This window comes from Camelus bactrianus, chromosome 11 (assembly GCF_048773025.1).
Source record: "Camelus bactrianus isolate YW-2024 breed Bactrian camel chromosome 11, ASM4877302v1, whole genome shotgun sequence".
In the NCBI taxonomy this organism is placed as follows: Eukaryota; Metazoa; Chordata; class Mammalia; order Artiodactyla; family Camelidae; genus Camelus; species Camelus bactrianus.
In genome coordinates this window covers 24,878,207-24,893,523 of record NC_133549.1, presented here as the reverse complement: position 1 = coordinate 24,893,523, position 15,317 = coordinate 24,878,207, and the positions used below count along the sequence as shown (strand labels likewise).

General features: G+C 50.5%; 1 protein-coding gene across 14 annotated transcripts in view; it reads left to right on the top strand.

The window, feature by feature from the left end:
• TACC2 (transforming acidic coiled-coil containing protein 2) overlaps positions 1 to 12,002 on the top strand; it is a 196,543-nt gene extending 184,541 nt beyond the window's left edge. For all 14 annotated transcript variants that reach the window (XM_074373514.1, XM_074373513.1, XM_010969896.3 and 11 more), the window contains 5 exons: positions 1,139 to 1,182; positions 6,753 to 6,913; positions 7,133 to 7,239; positions 7,645 to 7,765; positions 11,456 to 12,002. In XM_074373514.1, coding sequence (XP_074229615.1) covers positions 1,139 to 1,182; positions 6,753 to 6,913; positions 7,133 to 7,239; positions 7,645 to 7,765; positions 11,456 to 11,521 — 499 coding nt within the window. In that variant the 3' untranslated portion in view covers positions 11,522 to 12,002. The remainder of the gene's footprint in view (positions 1 to 1,138; positions 1,183 to 6,752; positions 6,914 to 7,132; positions 7,240 to 7,644; positions 7,766 to 11,455) is intronic.
• The last annotated feature ends 3,315 nt before the right edge of the window (positions 12,003 to 15,317 follow it).

Sequence of the window (15,317 nt, the reverse complement as noted above, 5' to 3'; positions counted from 1 at the left end):
TTGTTTCACATTCAAACTGAGTCCCTGTCATTGTGTTATTTTAAAATCTCTTTCTTTTATCTTTGTTTGTTTGTTTGGTCGGGGAGTGGGAGAGGGAACTGGGTGGCTTTAGTTTTTTACCAGCACTGAAGTTGAAAGCAGGACATACAGGGAGTCTGGAAGTTCTGTCTCTGGCTTCTTTTGTACCACTGGGGGCTCCAGGGAGTGCGGGTTGCTAACTGGGACCGTGGGATTTCAGGTGTCACCACCTGGCACAGCTGCACTAGTTTTTGGTGGCCCAGATGTCAGCCCTGTCAGTCTCTGGAGCCAGACCAAGTGGAAGTCAGGCACTGCTTCTGAGCCTGTTACATAACTCTATGCCTAGCTTTTCTCATCTGTAAAATGGAGGTACATCACCGCGCCTCGAGGCCGTGGAGCATCAGTCTCCAGAGTTCGATGCCTGGGTTTGAATCCCAGCTCTGCCACCTTGTAGCCCTGGGATCCTGGAAAGATACAAGTGACTGAGAAGTGGCTCCTTGGCCTTGAGGAACTTCCATTCAAGTACTATGATACATGTTTTGGAATAAGATTTAGACAAAGTGTTATGCAGCTCCAAAGATAAATCAGGGAAGGCTTCCTGGAGGAGCTAGCGTTTGAATTGGACCTTGAGAAACAGATAGGCTGTGACAAGTGGAAATAGAGAGGGGAATTGAACAACATGGTCAAGGCCATAGAGGTGAGAAAGCTCAGAGCAGACAAGAAATCATTTGTTCTCATTGAACCACTGTGTTCACAAGATGGCCTGGAAGAAGGTAAGATTAATGAGGAAAATCAGACACAGGTAGCAGAAGGCTTCATTTGATCGTCAGACTGGGGGTTTGGCCTTATTTTTTTTTTTTCTCAGTGGGCAGTGGGGAGAGGTAGAAGGTTTTGTGCAAGGGAGTGATGTGTTCAGAGTCTTGCGGCAGTCACACACCTATTTGGGTGTGCAAGGAGAGGGCTGAGATTGGAGGTGACTCTAGAAGTGTGAGCCACCTGTGACACATACCACTTGTCCTCTTGGACAACGGTCAGGTTGGTGACCAGCACGTGGGCCCCTGCATGAAATTAAAAACCATTCTGTTGTCATAGTTCCAACCTGTCTTCACTTCTCTTGCAGGAAAATAGTGGCCGAGTATGAGAAGACCATCGCTCAGATGATAGGTGAGTGGCCCCACTGGCGGGGCTGAGGTTTCCAGATTCGGGGAGGGCTTTGACGGTAGCAGCTCAGAGTGTGTTCCTCTCAAGCTCCTCTTGGATCATGAAGCCTTTCAGGGAGGGACCAGAGCATCCCAGAACATGACTTTGGCTCAGGGCAATGAGTCTGGGGACCTCCTGGAAACACCTGCTAGGAGGTCCGTTAGCATGAATTATTCATGCCTATGGGAAGCCATGGCCATCACCTTGATGGCCACCATTTGACCCAGCCAGGATTGCCCACCTCCGGGGGAAAGAGATTTGGGTTGATTCGTAGGATATTTGGGGGCTTTTTTGCTCATGGGAGAGAGTAAGGATCGAATCTCTAAAGCCTAGTTTAGTTTAGACACAAGTGAAAAAATACCCCTTCAGCCCTCCCTTACGCAGGGTCTAGGGACAAGGATCATAGAACATGTGACAGTCCAGCTGCCCGCCCCCTATTAACCGATCACAACACTCTTTCTCGCTGAGGTTGGACACTGCCTCACAACCCATCTTCATACAGCATCCCGGCAGCCAGTACTTCAGGTTACTCTGGCCTACAATAAAAGAAGGCCTCAAGTTACAAGTGATACACGCTTGGGTCTTTAAAAAAAATAAAAATAATGAGAAAAGACCTCACGGAAGTTCCAAGCGCAAGTGTTTTCACTAATGATCACTATTCAAAAATAACGTTACGACTCTGGGTAGGGGCTGTGTGTGAAATTTTTATCTGTCTATACATGCATTTGCTTAGGTCCATGATACCAGGTTTTTTAAAAAAATCTTTTATTCTTAAGGACACGTGGAGTAAAAACCCAGCTCACTGTGGACCGCAGTTTCTATGTCCAAGCCTGATGCTATGTTAGCAGTTCTCGTCATCGGAAGCGTGTGGCTATGAGTCTCACCACATCTCTAGCTTTTGTCCCAAGATAAATATGACAACATCCTTGGGGACAGTGGAGATGCTGACAGTTCAGTGCTTTCCATTCAAAAAAGCTTTCATTTTGGTTTATGATAATAAAGGCTGCTTCTCCCAGATTCAGGGGAAGCCGGTCGGGTGTTTCTGAGGAAAAGCCTCGCGGTGTGTTCTTTCTATCAGATGAAGACTCTTTGTTCCATTGGTGTAAGAGTTTATGCGTACATATGGGTGAGATGAAAAACAAAACTCTTGGAACTGAAACTGCTGGTGAAAGTCATCAGGATGAAGGATTCATATCCTCCAATACAGATAGTTTGACAGGCTGAGCGCAACCTTTCAACCTCCTGCAGTCTTGGGACGTGAAAGCGTCACTCAGACCCATGTGGCTCGTTTGGAAACATCCTTCTGTGTCTCAGAGTCATGCATTTTTATCTTTACTCTTGGTGGTGACGTTTAGACCAGTGTTGAAAAGGATGTGCGCCTTTGCCCCCGACAGCAGGCTGCCCAGAACCTCCGTATTTCATTGCTCAGCTGGCAGTTTTGACAGAAGCAGACGTTCCCTCTTGAAAATAGAATCAGACTCTCTAGCTGACCTAAGTGGCCTGTCCTCCTGGTGACAGAAAGATCATTCGACTGCGATGCAGGAGACAGGAGTTAGAATAATATTTTCAGTTCTAGACAATCTGAGGGGTACGTGGAACCCTGACCCCAGGGATTATGGCCACATCCCCCCCCTTTCCCTGCCCCCCCCACTAAGAGACCTGGCACGTTTGGCCTGAGGGTCCCTCTTTTCAGGAACTGTGAAATCACCCCCTTTGAGCAGTTTCCTGTTTGGGGGTGTTTGGGCACTCTCCGGGTGGCTCTGAGACACCCCAGCATCTCTGGCAGGAAGCAGCACTGTCACTCGAAGTGGTGCCCAACTGTGGGTCTGTTCTTTGCCCCCCTCCCCATGACTCACTGTCTTCTTCGTCACCCGCTTTGCCAGAGCTGTCTCATTCAAGAGGTGGCATGTCTGTGGGTGTCATCCATCAATCACTATTGCAAGTCACCGGTTAGGGCCACCATCGATTTCACGGTCCTTGTGTCTGGGGCTCCCTGGAGCTGTGGGTGGGATTCCTTCTTTCTGGACAAGAAACACACCCATGTGTCTCATCTGGACTCCGCATTTTCCTTCTCATTTCCACTCACCTGCCCAGCATTCCTCATGGAAGGGGAAACTCAGACCCAGAGAGCATGGCAGTTCAGGGTCCAGAGTGAGTGTAATCGCATTTTAAAGTGAAAACCAGTTTCCACCCCACCTCCCCCATCCCTCCTGGCTCCAGCCTGGCTCTCTTGACTTCCGCGTACCCCTCACAGATGCTCCGTGTCCCTGCGACATCTGTCCTGCATCCTTGTGCATTCCCGTCGCATGTTACAGAAGAGCATATGTTTCCTTCAGTTCAAATATCAGCTATTTAGAATTCAGAACAAAAAGGGATTTCTGTGCTTTCTGCATTCCAGGTTGCTGCGATTGATTTTTTTTTTTTTTTCTGCTTTCCTAACAACTGCCCTGATTATCTGTTTTGCTTCCATTTTCTGTTGCTTCTTGCCCTTTGCTTGCAAAACAAACAGGCAAGCCTGGTAAGTAAATGCTTTTTTCACCTAATTTGACACCCGCCCATCGCAACCCTTATTTGTTTATTTGTTCTTCTATTTCTGTTACTTTTGCTTTTGTGTGTTGGCTGCGTTCCTCACATGGTTCAGTAAGTGTTTTGCCTGAAAAAGCCAGAAAATCTCCAGGGGCGTTGTTTTATTGTTGGCATCTCGAGTGTCTTGGGTTTGGGGCTGATTTCCTCGGTTTGGAGAACCTACCAGCATTTGTAATTTACAAAAAGATGTGTGAAGCATTCTCACCGCCTAAGTCTCCCGGGGTCTGGGAGATTCTGTTTTTACAAGGGTTATGGGGGGAGGAAAGGAAGCCTGAGGCAGCCTGAGTCTCAGATCCAGGAAATCAGATGGACTCCGTTTGATAAATGGCCCCTTTCCCGAGCCAAGTGAAATGTATACATGGCCCCAAACCAGCCCAGAACGCGCATTGTACAGCTTGCTGAGAACTAAGGAAGCGGCTAAAATTCAAAGAGTGAAAACAAGCATTTGGTTACTGGTGAAACTTTGAAACGCCCTTTCTTTTAGGAGTCTAGATGTAGGAAGCAGATTGCTGGCAGTTCTGTTCTTGCTATGTGTTAAAAAGCTCCCCCTTCGTGGGTCACTGTGACTTGACATCATACCAGTTCAGGGAAGGCAGTGGTGCTGCTGATAATGGGTCCCTGATACTGGGTTCTTACTCTGTGTGAAGGGCTTTATATTTAATCTTCCCCAAAATGCCATGGTGCCCTATTTCAGGTGAGGAGGCTGACACTCACAGAGCCTCAAAGCTCTGCCCAAGGTCACACAGCTGGGAAGTACCCAACCCAGGACTGGAACCTGGGCTGTCAGACTCTGGCCCCCGGGTCCTCACCTCCGCTCTGGGTGCGGGAGCTCTGAGAGGCAGGTTTGGAGGACGACGAGCATCTTCTGGGCCTGTGGTCCTCCATGCGTGGTCCCTGGACCAGCTGCCTCAGCGTCACTGGAGAGCTTGTCACAGATGCAGATCCTCAGCCCCGACCCCAGACAGACTGAATCAGACCTCACGGGGTGAGCACAGCCATCTGTGTTTAGACAAGCCCCCCGCCAGTCGGGATCTGCATTCATGTGAGAGAAGCCCTCATTTTGGAAAGAGGCCCTGGGACCGCAAGTGAGGACTTTTGAGCCAGTTCATGTCCGGGCTGGAGATGTTTATGTCAGGCTGTGGCCCCCGTTCTGTGCTCTCCCCTCCACTCAAGAATGTGCCTGACATCGGGATACAGGAGGAGGCCAACCTATCAGGAATCTAGAGGAAAAGAGCCCAAAGCAACATCTTCCCCACTTTTAAGGGAGCTACGTCCTTCCAGGTCCATTTTTAGGAGGCCCACGTGGAGATGGGGTTTTGGGCACAGCCCTGGGTATGGGTGGGCCTGGCTCTGCTGCTTCCTCAGTGCACAAGGGACTTGGCCTGTCCTGGGAAGGGAGATTAGGAATCCGCCTCTGGGCTTTGCCAATTCATTCGTTGCATGGCATGTGAGGTGTCCTGTGAGTCAGGCACGGTCCTGAGCCCGGGATGGAGCAGGGGACAAGAAAGAGACTCAGGGCTCTGCCCTCGTGGAGTGTGTGTTCTCTACACACACATCTGATGTAATGATACGGAGTGGCCACTGCTGGGGAGGGAAATGAAGTACTGGAGAGGAGGCATTTCCCACACGGGCTCAGACAAGGCGCCCCTGAGTGAGGGGGGAGCCGGGGAGGCATCAGGGCTGCGGGGGCCACTGTGGCCGGAGCAAGGAGGGCAGGGAGTGAGCATGTGGGGCAGGAGTTTGGATTTTATTCAAATGCAGAGGGAGGCCCCAGTGAGGGCAGTGGGAGGGGGTTGGCTCCAAGCAGGATGGGTGACTATTTTGGACTTCTGGACGCTCATCCTGGCTGCTGGGTGCTGGCTTAGGAGCATCGAATGAAGAGAAGAGTCAGCCCGGCTCCTGACAAGTGAGGAGCCCAGGGTGCACCGCAGCCGCTGCTCTCACCACGGCTCTGCCGCCGTTCATAGCTGCCCTCCGTCTTCCAGTGCACGCAGCCCCTCCCAGGTGACCGAGGGGTTGAGGAAGGACAGGAGCTCCGAGCTGGGGTTTCTCTCTCCACACTCTCTGCTGTCAGCAAAGTTCCAGACAGATCAGAACAAGTGGTTCCTTGCCCACCCAGACCAATGATAGGTTAGTGTGCAGAGCGTATGGAGTGCTGTGCGGGCGAGGGGCTTTTCTGTGGAGTGGTCCCAGAAGCCTTTCCCATCAAAATGAGGTGGTTTTCAAGGTACCCAGAGCATATCAGCTTGCAGTGGCCCGGAGAGGGGGGTCAGGGACAGAGCAGTCCCTTTCGCCAGAGTCAGCCACGCTGAACTAGGCCAGAATTTAATTCTTTTGTATGTAACTGAGACACTCAAGATAGCTGCATTTTCCTGGGACTTAAGACATCTGCTGTATCAAAGGAAATGTCCTTTTTTTGTGTGGAGCAGAATTTCAGGGCGACGCTTCTGTGGGTTTTGGGCTCGTGGGATGTTCTAAGGATGAAGAAACCTTTTTCCTTTTCAGTGACCATGTCTTTAGCTTGATAGCACTCAGGAAGGCCAGTCCCTCACAACTCAATGTACAGCACCCTTCAGTCTTGCCCAACACAAAATTCAGTAGTGATGTTTTCTTTCTTACCTTACGGATGGGTCTGTGTGCTGTCAACAACCATATAGAACCACCAGTGCCTCCAGTGTAGATGTTTAAGGGGCTGCACTGATCAAGTTGAAGAAGAATGGCTAATTTCCATCCCATCTAGTACTGGGATGCTAAGGCTGTGGGTTTTGTTCCTTTAGAGGCAGAGACTTGGAGGGCGGGGCTCGGGGGAGTGGGTCTGTCCCAACAAGAACCCAAGGTCTGAGATGGCCCTTGGTCAGGCTGGGTTGCATCTGAGGCCTTGGCTGGCCCTTGAGACTGGGTCCGGATCCCATGGGCCCCATCTATTTGTCCCTTGTGTCTCCTGCCAGAGGATGAACAGAGGGAGAAGTCAGTCTCCCACCAAACGGTCCAGCAGCTGGTCCTGGAGAAGGAACAAGCCCTGGCCGACCTGAACTCAGTGGAGAAATCTCTGGCTGATCTCTTCAGGAGATACGAGAAGATGAAGGAGGTCCTGGAGGGCTTCCGCAAGGTGTGTTCGTGTTTGGGGGCAGAGCGGGAGGGACGCATGTGGTGGGGGGAGGTGGAGCAGATTGGGAGAGATTGTGGTGCGTTCTGGAAGGCCATCCTCGCAGGCTGGGGGGTCGGACTTGGCTATCCGGGGTTATGCCCACATCCACGAGTTCTTGGGATTCCCAACACTCCTCAGCATTTCTTCTGTGGGCACGACCCCTGTGCTCTGTCATACCAGAATGAAGAGGTGCTGAAGAAGTGTGCACAGGAGTACCTGTCCCGGGTAAAGAAGGAGGAGCAGAGGTACCAGGCGCTGAAGGTGCATGCGGAGGAGAAGCTGGACAGGTAATGTCACCTGGGGCTGGGTCTGCTCCCAAGGGCCCCTCAGCAGCCCCGGCTGAGGCAGGCTGGGAGCTCCTTGGCACCCCTGCATCGGCTTGGGCAGGGCGGGTAATCCATGTGCGTTTTTCAATGTAAGTGTTCACTCTGGCTGAGCATCCGTTGTGATCAGTGAGGGATGCATGTCGTAATTTCCCGGGTACCCGCTTGGAGCATCTCAGCATCATGGGGTGGGGAGGATGGGGGTTGGCGATGGGGGTTCTCATGGCTCCCATGCTCAGGCTCCCATTGGAGGGAGCTGGAGCCAGACAGTTGGTTGCCCTTGCCTAGAGCTGGGAGGAGGAAGGCGAGAGGCATCTACGGGAAGTGTGATCCTTTCTGAACCCCATTCCCCCCAACCCGTTCCTGCAGGGCCAATGCCGAGATCGCCCAGGTCCGGGGCAAGGCCCAGCAGGAGCAGGCTGCCTACCAGGCCAGCCTGCGGAAGGAGCAGCTGCGCGTGGATGCTCTGGAAAGGACCCTGGAACAGAAGGTAACAGGCCGAGGCGGCTGCCTCCAGGCGGGTGGTGCTGGCCAGGTGCTCGGACACATAGAGGCTGGGCTTCCCCCCGCCGACAGCAGCTCTGGGCAGCCCGCACATCAGGGCACACCCCGGACAATTTCATGCTTCCCTCGCTCTCCCTCTGAAAGATCCAGGTTAATGCCAGCACTGAGACTGGCCTCCTTTCTGCCTTCCCCGGAATTGCTGCCTGCTTGGGTGTTTATTGCCGTTTTTCATTCCTTTTCAACATTCATTCATCAAACATTTACTCAGTGTGCCAAGCATAGTACTTTTAACTCCTGCCTCCAGCAATCTTACTGGTGAGTGGATGGCGATCTCTTCTCTCCCCCACCGCCCCCCAGGCAGAGACAAGCGGCTGGTGCAGCATGTGGGCAGCATCAGGGTCAGAAGGGCCCCCAGATGTCCTCTTTTGTCCATGGCTCAGGGATCCTTCAGAGGCCCCCCAGCTTATCCCCAGGTTTCCTGATTTCCAATCAAGTGCTTGGACCACCTTACACACCATCCCCCAGTGTGTCCAAAAGAGAAGCCCCTTCCACCCAGGAGTGCTGAGTCTGGTCTGAGTGAGTGTGCGCCAGGCAGGCCTCCTCCCTGGCTGTGTTTCCACACGTGCAGCCCCATTCTGCTTGGTTTACTGAGTGTTAGGATTCCCCAGGGTGGTCATCAGAGAGCCCAGTGACCGAGGGCATGCATTGGTGTCTTGATGGGCGGGCATTGGTGGGGGTACTTTATATGCAGGTGGCATCAGGAGTCCATTGTGTCTCCTCAATGCCCTTTGCTCCTCTAGAAGCCCCCAACCAGGTCGCAGCACGGGGTTCCCAGGGGGAATCAGGGCCAAGCAGTACTAACCTCTGCAGTGGGTAGGGCCACCTCTCATGTCACTACATGGTGTCAGGGAAGGAGCCCAGGACCCAGGAGACTCAGGTCCCCACCCCTCCCTGCCATCCATCCTGGCCCTTGGCAGCCCTCACACTTCACCTCGGTTTCTAGGTTTGTAATGTTGCAGGACTAAACCGGAAGATCTCAAAGGTTCCCTTTGCTCTGAGAATTACATGCCTCCAGTAGTCAAATGAATTTCCCTGAGGTCCACGTCTGATCACAACTTGGCCTCCACTGGGCACCCTGTCCCACAGTCTGTTCCTGGTTATCCAGAATGCAAACAACTAGAAAACTCATGCTATCAGATCATTATTTTCACTCATTGCCGTTTCCCCTTGGGATGAGAAGGACAAGTGGCCGCCAGAAAGTTTAATATTAGAATTGTATTTTTAAAAAACAGAAAAGAACGAGAAAGAGAGAGCGCAAAAGGGCAACGCCAGACATGTTCAACCACCTCTGTTTTCCAGGCTCTGATCGTGGTTCTGAGCAGTAACCACGGGGACAGGCGGGATGGTCAGAACCCTCACATGCAAGCGTTTGCTCACTCAACCTATATTTATCGGGCATGCATGCTGTTTTAGTGTTGAGTGGGTGTTTGCTTTTCATCTTTGAATGTTGGTAATCCATGGATGGCATATTTGGTGACTCTTGAGAAATGGACTATTCCTTTAAATTAAAGACCTCGTTCCGCAGCCATTTGGGGTAGGAAAGCAGTTGAGTAGCAAATATTCTAGGTGAGAAATGTAGCATTCATTTGAGATGGTTCCTTCCTATTTCCATCAGGATATGATGGTGTTTACATGCCTCACGACATCACTAGAACAACAGAGCTAAAACCGGAGCCAAGATAGATGATTTCAAGGCACCTGGCCTGTTCAGACTATTAGTTGCAAAATGAAGGTGATGCTCGGTTTTCAGGCAAAGTAAAAGGCTAGGAAGAAATCGAGTTGGATTGCAGTTTTAGATAACAGAAAAAATACAAATGTATCTGCAAACATAATTTCGTCTTAAACAAAAACTCAGGAGGAATGGGTTAGTCACATGAGTTCTTCCCCACAGAACTTTGATATGCAGGAGACGGTCTCTGTTTGCAAGAGATTCGGAAGCAGGATCTACCAGGGTAGCTCTTAGGTGAAGGTGTTGTGCATTCCGCCCAGTCGGGACTGGATAAAGTGAGCTGGGACTTTTGCCCAGTGAGCTGAGCTCCGTGATGGGGCAGTTTCCTGGGCGGTGGGCTGATGGTGCCAGGATCGAGCTTGGAGAACCTCCAGGAATCCATAGCTCTGAGTCATCAGTCAGTGCACCTTATGTCTATTAAGTAAAATAGCCAGGCCAACCTGAATTTGTGTCCCAGGTTTGCCACATCTGGACCAACCAGTGACTTTAAGTACAAGGCTTAGCCTCTCTGAGCCTCAGTTTTCTTACTGAAAAGTGGGCGGATAATGATGGCTTCTATTAAGGGATGGGGAAGAACTGAGTGAGACCGCACAGCCTGGGCTGGGTTTCGCATGGTGACCAGTACATGGTAAGCGTTCCAGTAAGATGAAAAATCACCATTAGCGGCTTCAGCCGCGGCAGTAGTGGCGGTAATAGTAATTTCAGGGTTAGTGGTTGCTGCTGCACCCCGTGCAGAGCCCCAGCTTCCAACAGGCATTTCAGTGCCTCTGAGAGCTGTGACCTCTAGATGGGAGGCAGGCGGAGGTTGGGTTCCAGGAGGGGCTCTCTCCCGGCGTGTCTGGTGGCAGGGCTACAGCAAGGACCGAACTTCTCCTCCACTAGGGAGGCCCGACTCTTCCCAAGTGCTGGCTCCTGGATGAGTGGCACCTGGAGCCCCGCCCGCAAGCAGGGCTCTTGGCTCCAGGCTGGCATGTGTCCAGGGAGGCTCCAGGGTTTCCTGGGAAGTGCAGCCTCTGAGAACGGCTTGTGGTGAAGACTCACCTTCCACGGGGACCTTGAGGAGCAGCTGGCTGCAGAGCGCTCCCGGGATCCCGGAAAGCCCCAGCCCTCTTGGAGAGGGCCCTTCCAGTTGGCTGTTGAGCCAGATCAGCGCCAGGCACGGCGTGCAGCCCCTCTGAGAGCACAGCCACTGCTGTCGAGGTGGGGGCGTCGCCCTGTCGGATCCCCGCCCCTGGAGAACGGACAGTGCTGTCAGATCACTGGTGCGGGACGAACACGTGGTTGGTTCTTGATGGGGCTTCAGAGCGCGGGCACGGTGTCCCTGAGGAACACCTGAAGCCGTCTTGTGTCTGCCCCTGCCTGCCTCCGCGGCCCGCTGTATCCACAGCACCGCCTCGCTTGGCAGCCTCTGAATAATCCTAGGGATCCATTCAAGTAGGACTGCTTAACCCCTCTGATGGCATTCACCAAAAAAGCCACCAATGAGCTCACCCCAGACCATCCTTTCCTGCCACATCCTTGGAGGCAAATAGAAGAGAACCAATAGTAGTTAAGTCTTCACTGTGTGTTGGTCACTGTGCTGGGGAACTTTACACTTCCTACCTCATTCTATTCTCAGTGAGAGAGATGTTATCATTCACACTTTTGAGATAAAGAAATCGAGGCACAGAGAGGTTGCATAACTTGTCCAAGGTCACACAGCTAGAGCTGGGATGTATGGATTGTTTGGCTCCAAGTCATTTCTCTCGATGCTCTAGATAACTTCAGGGAGACCAAGTGGCCCAGAGGACCTGATGCCCCCTAAAAAAACCCAATGACCATACTGATTGGCTTGATTTCAAACAACCAGGAGGTTTCAGCAACTTGTTTTTTGTTCTTCACTTACAGAATAAAGAGATAGAAGAACTCACCAAGATTTGTGACGAACTGATTGCCAAAATGGGGAAAAGCTAACTTTGAACCAAATGTTTGGACTTGACCGTTGCGTGCAATATGGCCGTCAGCACACTGCTGTCCCTCCGGTTGTGTGGGCAGGTTCTGTTTTCACTTTTTCGTATGCACTACTGTATTTCCTTTCTAAATAAAGTTGATTTGATTGTATGCAGTACTAAGAAGACTATCAGAATTTCTTGCTATTGGTTTGCATTTTCCTAGTATAATTCATAGCAAGTTGACCTCAGAGTTCCTGTATCAGGGAGATTGTCTGGTTCTCTAACAAAAGAAATCGCTGACCTTGGCCTTGCCCTTTGTACATGACTTTCCAGGGTGAGCGGCTTTTGGATTTAATATGATCATGTACAGCTTGCAAAGGGACTCTTGCCTTAAGGAGTGTAAACTTGATCTGCATTTGCTGATTTGTTTAAAAAAAAAAAAGAAAAATGCATGTTTCAAATAAAATTCTCTATTGTAAATAAATTTTTTTCTTTGGATCTTGGCAACAAGTGTGGCTGTGATTTATTTTCTGGGAAGGGTTGAGTCTTTCTTGCCTTTGTTAAATCATATCAGATTTGGCCTTTCAGTCCTCTCTGGGCTCATTTTTTTTGTTGTTCACAGATTTAAATAACATTTCCTTCGTTATCATGGCTGTGTTTGTAAGATGAAGCAATGGAGAAATATTGACTTGCTACTTAAATAATTAAGTGAGTGTATTGAGTTAGCTTAGGTTTTGTTTTTACAAATTCTCTTTGACTTCAGGGGGCAAAAATCTATTTCCCTTATTGGCTCAAGGAAGTAGCAGGCTGTCTTCCTGTTCACTGCTGTAGTCTGTGCAGATCAACCCTGAAATGCTGTCCAGTCCTCTCTACAGGAATAAGGAAAGGTGAACAGTTACCAGGGGGTGACACGTAATTAGCACACTTCGGAGATTAAACGTTAGATTCCTTAATTGCTCCTGACTTTCTTAGGGACCAGGTTGAAGGGTGAGTGTATGGGGGCAGTGACGGAGTGGGAAGGGGGTCCCAGTTTCCCAGGATGGCTGGAACAAATCGCCACAAACTTAGCAGCTTAAACAACAGAAATGGATCCTCTCACAGTTCTGGGGGACAGAAGTCCAAAATCAAAGTGTAGGTGGGGTTTGTACCCTCTGGAGGCTCTGAGAGTCTGTTCCATGCCCCTCCCAGCGCCTGGCCATGGCCAGCAATCCTTAAGATTCCTCGGTTTGTAGTTGCATCACTCCAGTCTCAGCCTCGATCTTCACGTGGCCTTTTCTTCTTCTGTCTCAAATCTCCCTCTCCTTTCTCTCATATGGACACCACTCATTGGATTTGGGGTGCACCCAATAAATCCGGGATGGTCTCAAGATTCTCAGTCCCATCTGCAAGGACCCTATTTCTGAATAAGGTCACATTCACAGGTTGTAGCAATTACGATGTGGACAATATCTTTTGGGGAGGACACCTGTGGTGCGGGGTATCGGCCTGGAAAGCAGAGCCCAGTCCCTTGATGCCCCTCTTCCTGCCCAGGCACAGAGGCTTTGAGCTGTTCCCTCACACAGAGCCACCCCCACCCCCAGCAGGGCAGGGCCTGGGTGGCCTCAGCCGTGGAGGAACAGGGCCAGGTGGGAGGGTCTCTCCCGTAACTTACAAGGTGGATGAAGCTCAGCTGAACCAGGCAGCACAAGGAGAGAAAGACACAGCCTGCCTTTGTGGGAGGGAGTCCCAGCCATCCTCACCGGGCACCAGACGGGGACCGTAACGGACAGGGCTCTGCCTCCTCCCACTGTCCAGCAGCCTCTGCCCCATCCGGTCTCCCAGTTACACCTCCCAGGGCTCAGACGCAGCCCTGACCAACATGCTGGCTCATCCAGACTGAACCCCCTCCTCCATCCCCACCGCAGATTCTGACCTCAGCTGCCTTCTCAGAACCATCCCACTCCTATCACTTAAAACACTTTTTTTTTTTTGCTATTACTTAAGTAAAACATTACTATTGCTAAAAAAATCTAGAAATGCAGGTAAGAAAAACTCTCGTAATCCTCAAACCCAGAATTTCTAACTATTAATGTTTTTGCATTTATTTTTCTATACTTTTCTCTCAGTGTATGAAATACTTAATTTTATTGAAGCAGATTATTTGGGGTTATAAGGTGCCACACCGACACAGCCATCTGCAGTCCCCCTGCGTACCATTTTGTAAACCTTTTATTTTTATTTTTTGCTTAATACTATAATGTGGCTATCATGTTATGGTAACTTTTATATCAATAAATATAACTGTTTGTCTTCATTTTGAATGACTGCATGTCTTCCATGGACTCAAAATGTTTTTAACCAACTGATGGACAGTTCTATTGTGTTCAGTGTTTTGCTGTCATTATGCACGTATACTACAGTGAGTTTCCTTATGCGCATATGTTTATGAACGTGAGTCTTTCTTTAGGTTAAATTCCTAAAGTTGTGAATGTTGTCACTGTATTCCAGCCAAAGGCCACCATGAACACGTACCTGTGGTTGAAAAAGTCAGGTTTTGTCTAGTCGCAGTGAGGGGAGAAGCCCACCAGGCGGCGCTGTGTGGCACCGCAGTAAGTGGGTCCTGTACTACGTAGCCTAGGATTTGGACTTGGGTCAGGTGAATCTGGGGAAGGCTTGACGAGGCAGGGCTTTGCTCAGTATTGGATGCTGTCAGGGCAGACAGTTCTCAGACTGGGTATCAGTAAATCTTAGCTAGAAGGAGAGAAGGCTGAGCTAAAGCTGTAATTGGTAAAGAAGTAATAGCTATTCGTTTACATTAGCCAGGATAGAGGGGTATTTGGTCCTCTTTTGGGGTTTGGATCATGTTCGTATTCTGTCCGTGTTCAGATGTGATTGCAGAGCAGTCTTGTTTTTTTTTTCTTGATTTCATCACAGCATGGCTAATCTGACACTGATGCTCTGTGAAATTGTGTTCAACAGAAGAACAGCAAGTCCTCGTGGGAGTGCCAGGCAGCTCCCAGATGTCACAGCCACCTTTCTCCTTCTCAAAGTTTATATACGTTTTTAAAGTTTGGGAAGCCCATTCCTAAATAGTCTTCCACTAAGGTTATACTAAAATACAATCCTCCCCCATATACACACACAACAGACACCCTCAGTATCTATACCCTTTGGAGCATGGGATCTGCCCCCACCCCCAGCTGCTCTCACTGTCTGCCTGTGGACAGCCTAGGCTGGGATGTACCAGCCCCAGCCAGCCTCAGCCCCGCCCCGCCCACTTAGCCACCTCACTAGACCTGCCCATAAGGCCACTGCAGAGTGCCTGGGCTCTGGGACCCCTGCAGACTGAGATCAGCCGCTTTTCTCCTACTGTGTAGAATGCCACATACGCTAGCAAATGTTCACCCAGGTGGTGGCTGCTGAGGGAGATTTAAATTATTTTGCGTGCTGTGGGAGTAGGAGGCGCAGGAGAAGCCAGCACCTGACGTCCTGGGAGCCGCGTTCTAACCTTCAAGATCTCAGCATCTCTTAGAACTTGAGTTTGCCAAGTCAGCTGACATCTTGAGCTTCTAGCATCATTTTTCTTTTCAGTTCAGCATTTCTTCCGGAATTCTCAAGTTATAGGCGGCTTTACTGGGAACAAAGATTACCTTGTGAGGACAGGGTCGGGGGCGGGGAGTGAAGAGAGAGAAAAGAGGGAGGTGGTCACTGGTGATGGGGGGTTTCCGGGGGTTCAGCCTCTTAGATTTGAGATCTGAGGGGCCCGAGGCCATGCCAGGGAGCAACCCCCGGAAACACCTCCCCGTTTCCAGGCTCCTGACTCCGGGAGAGAGAAGCCA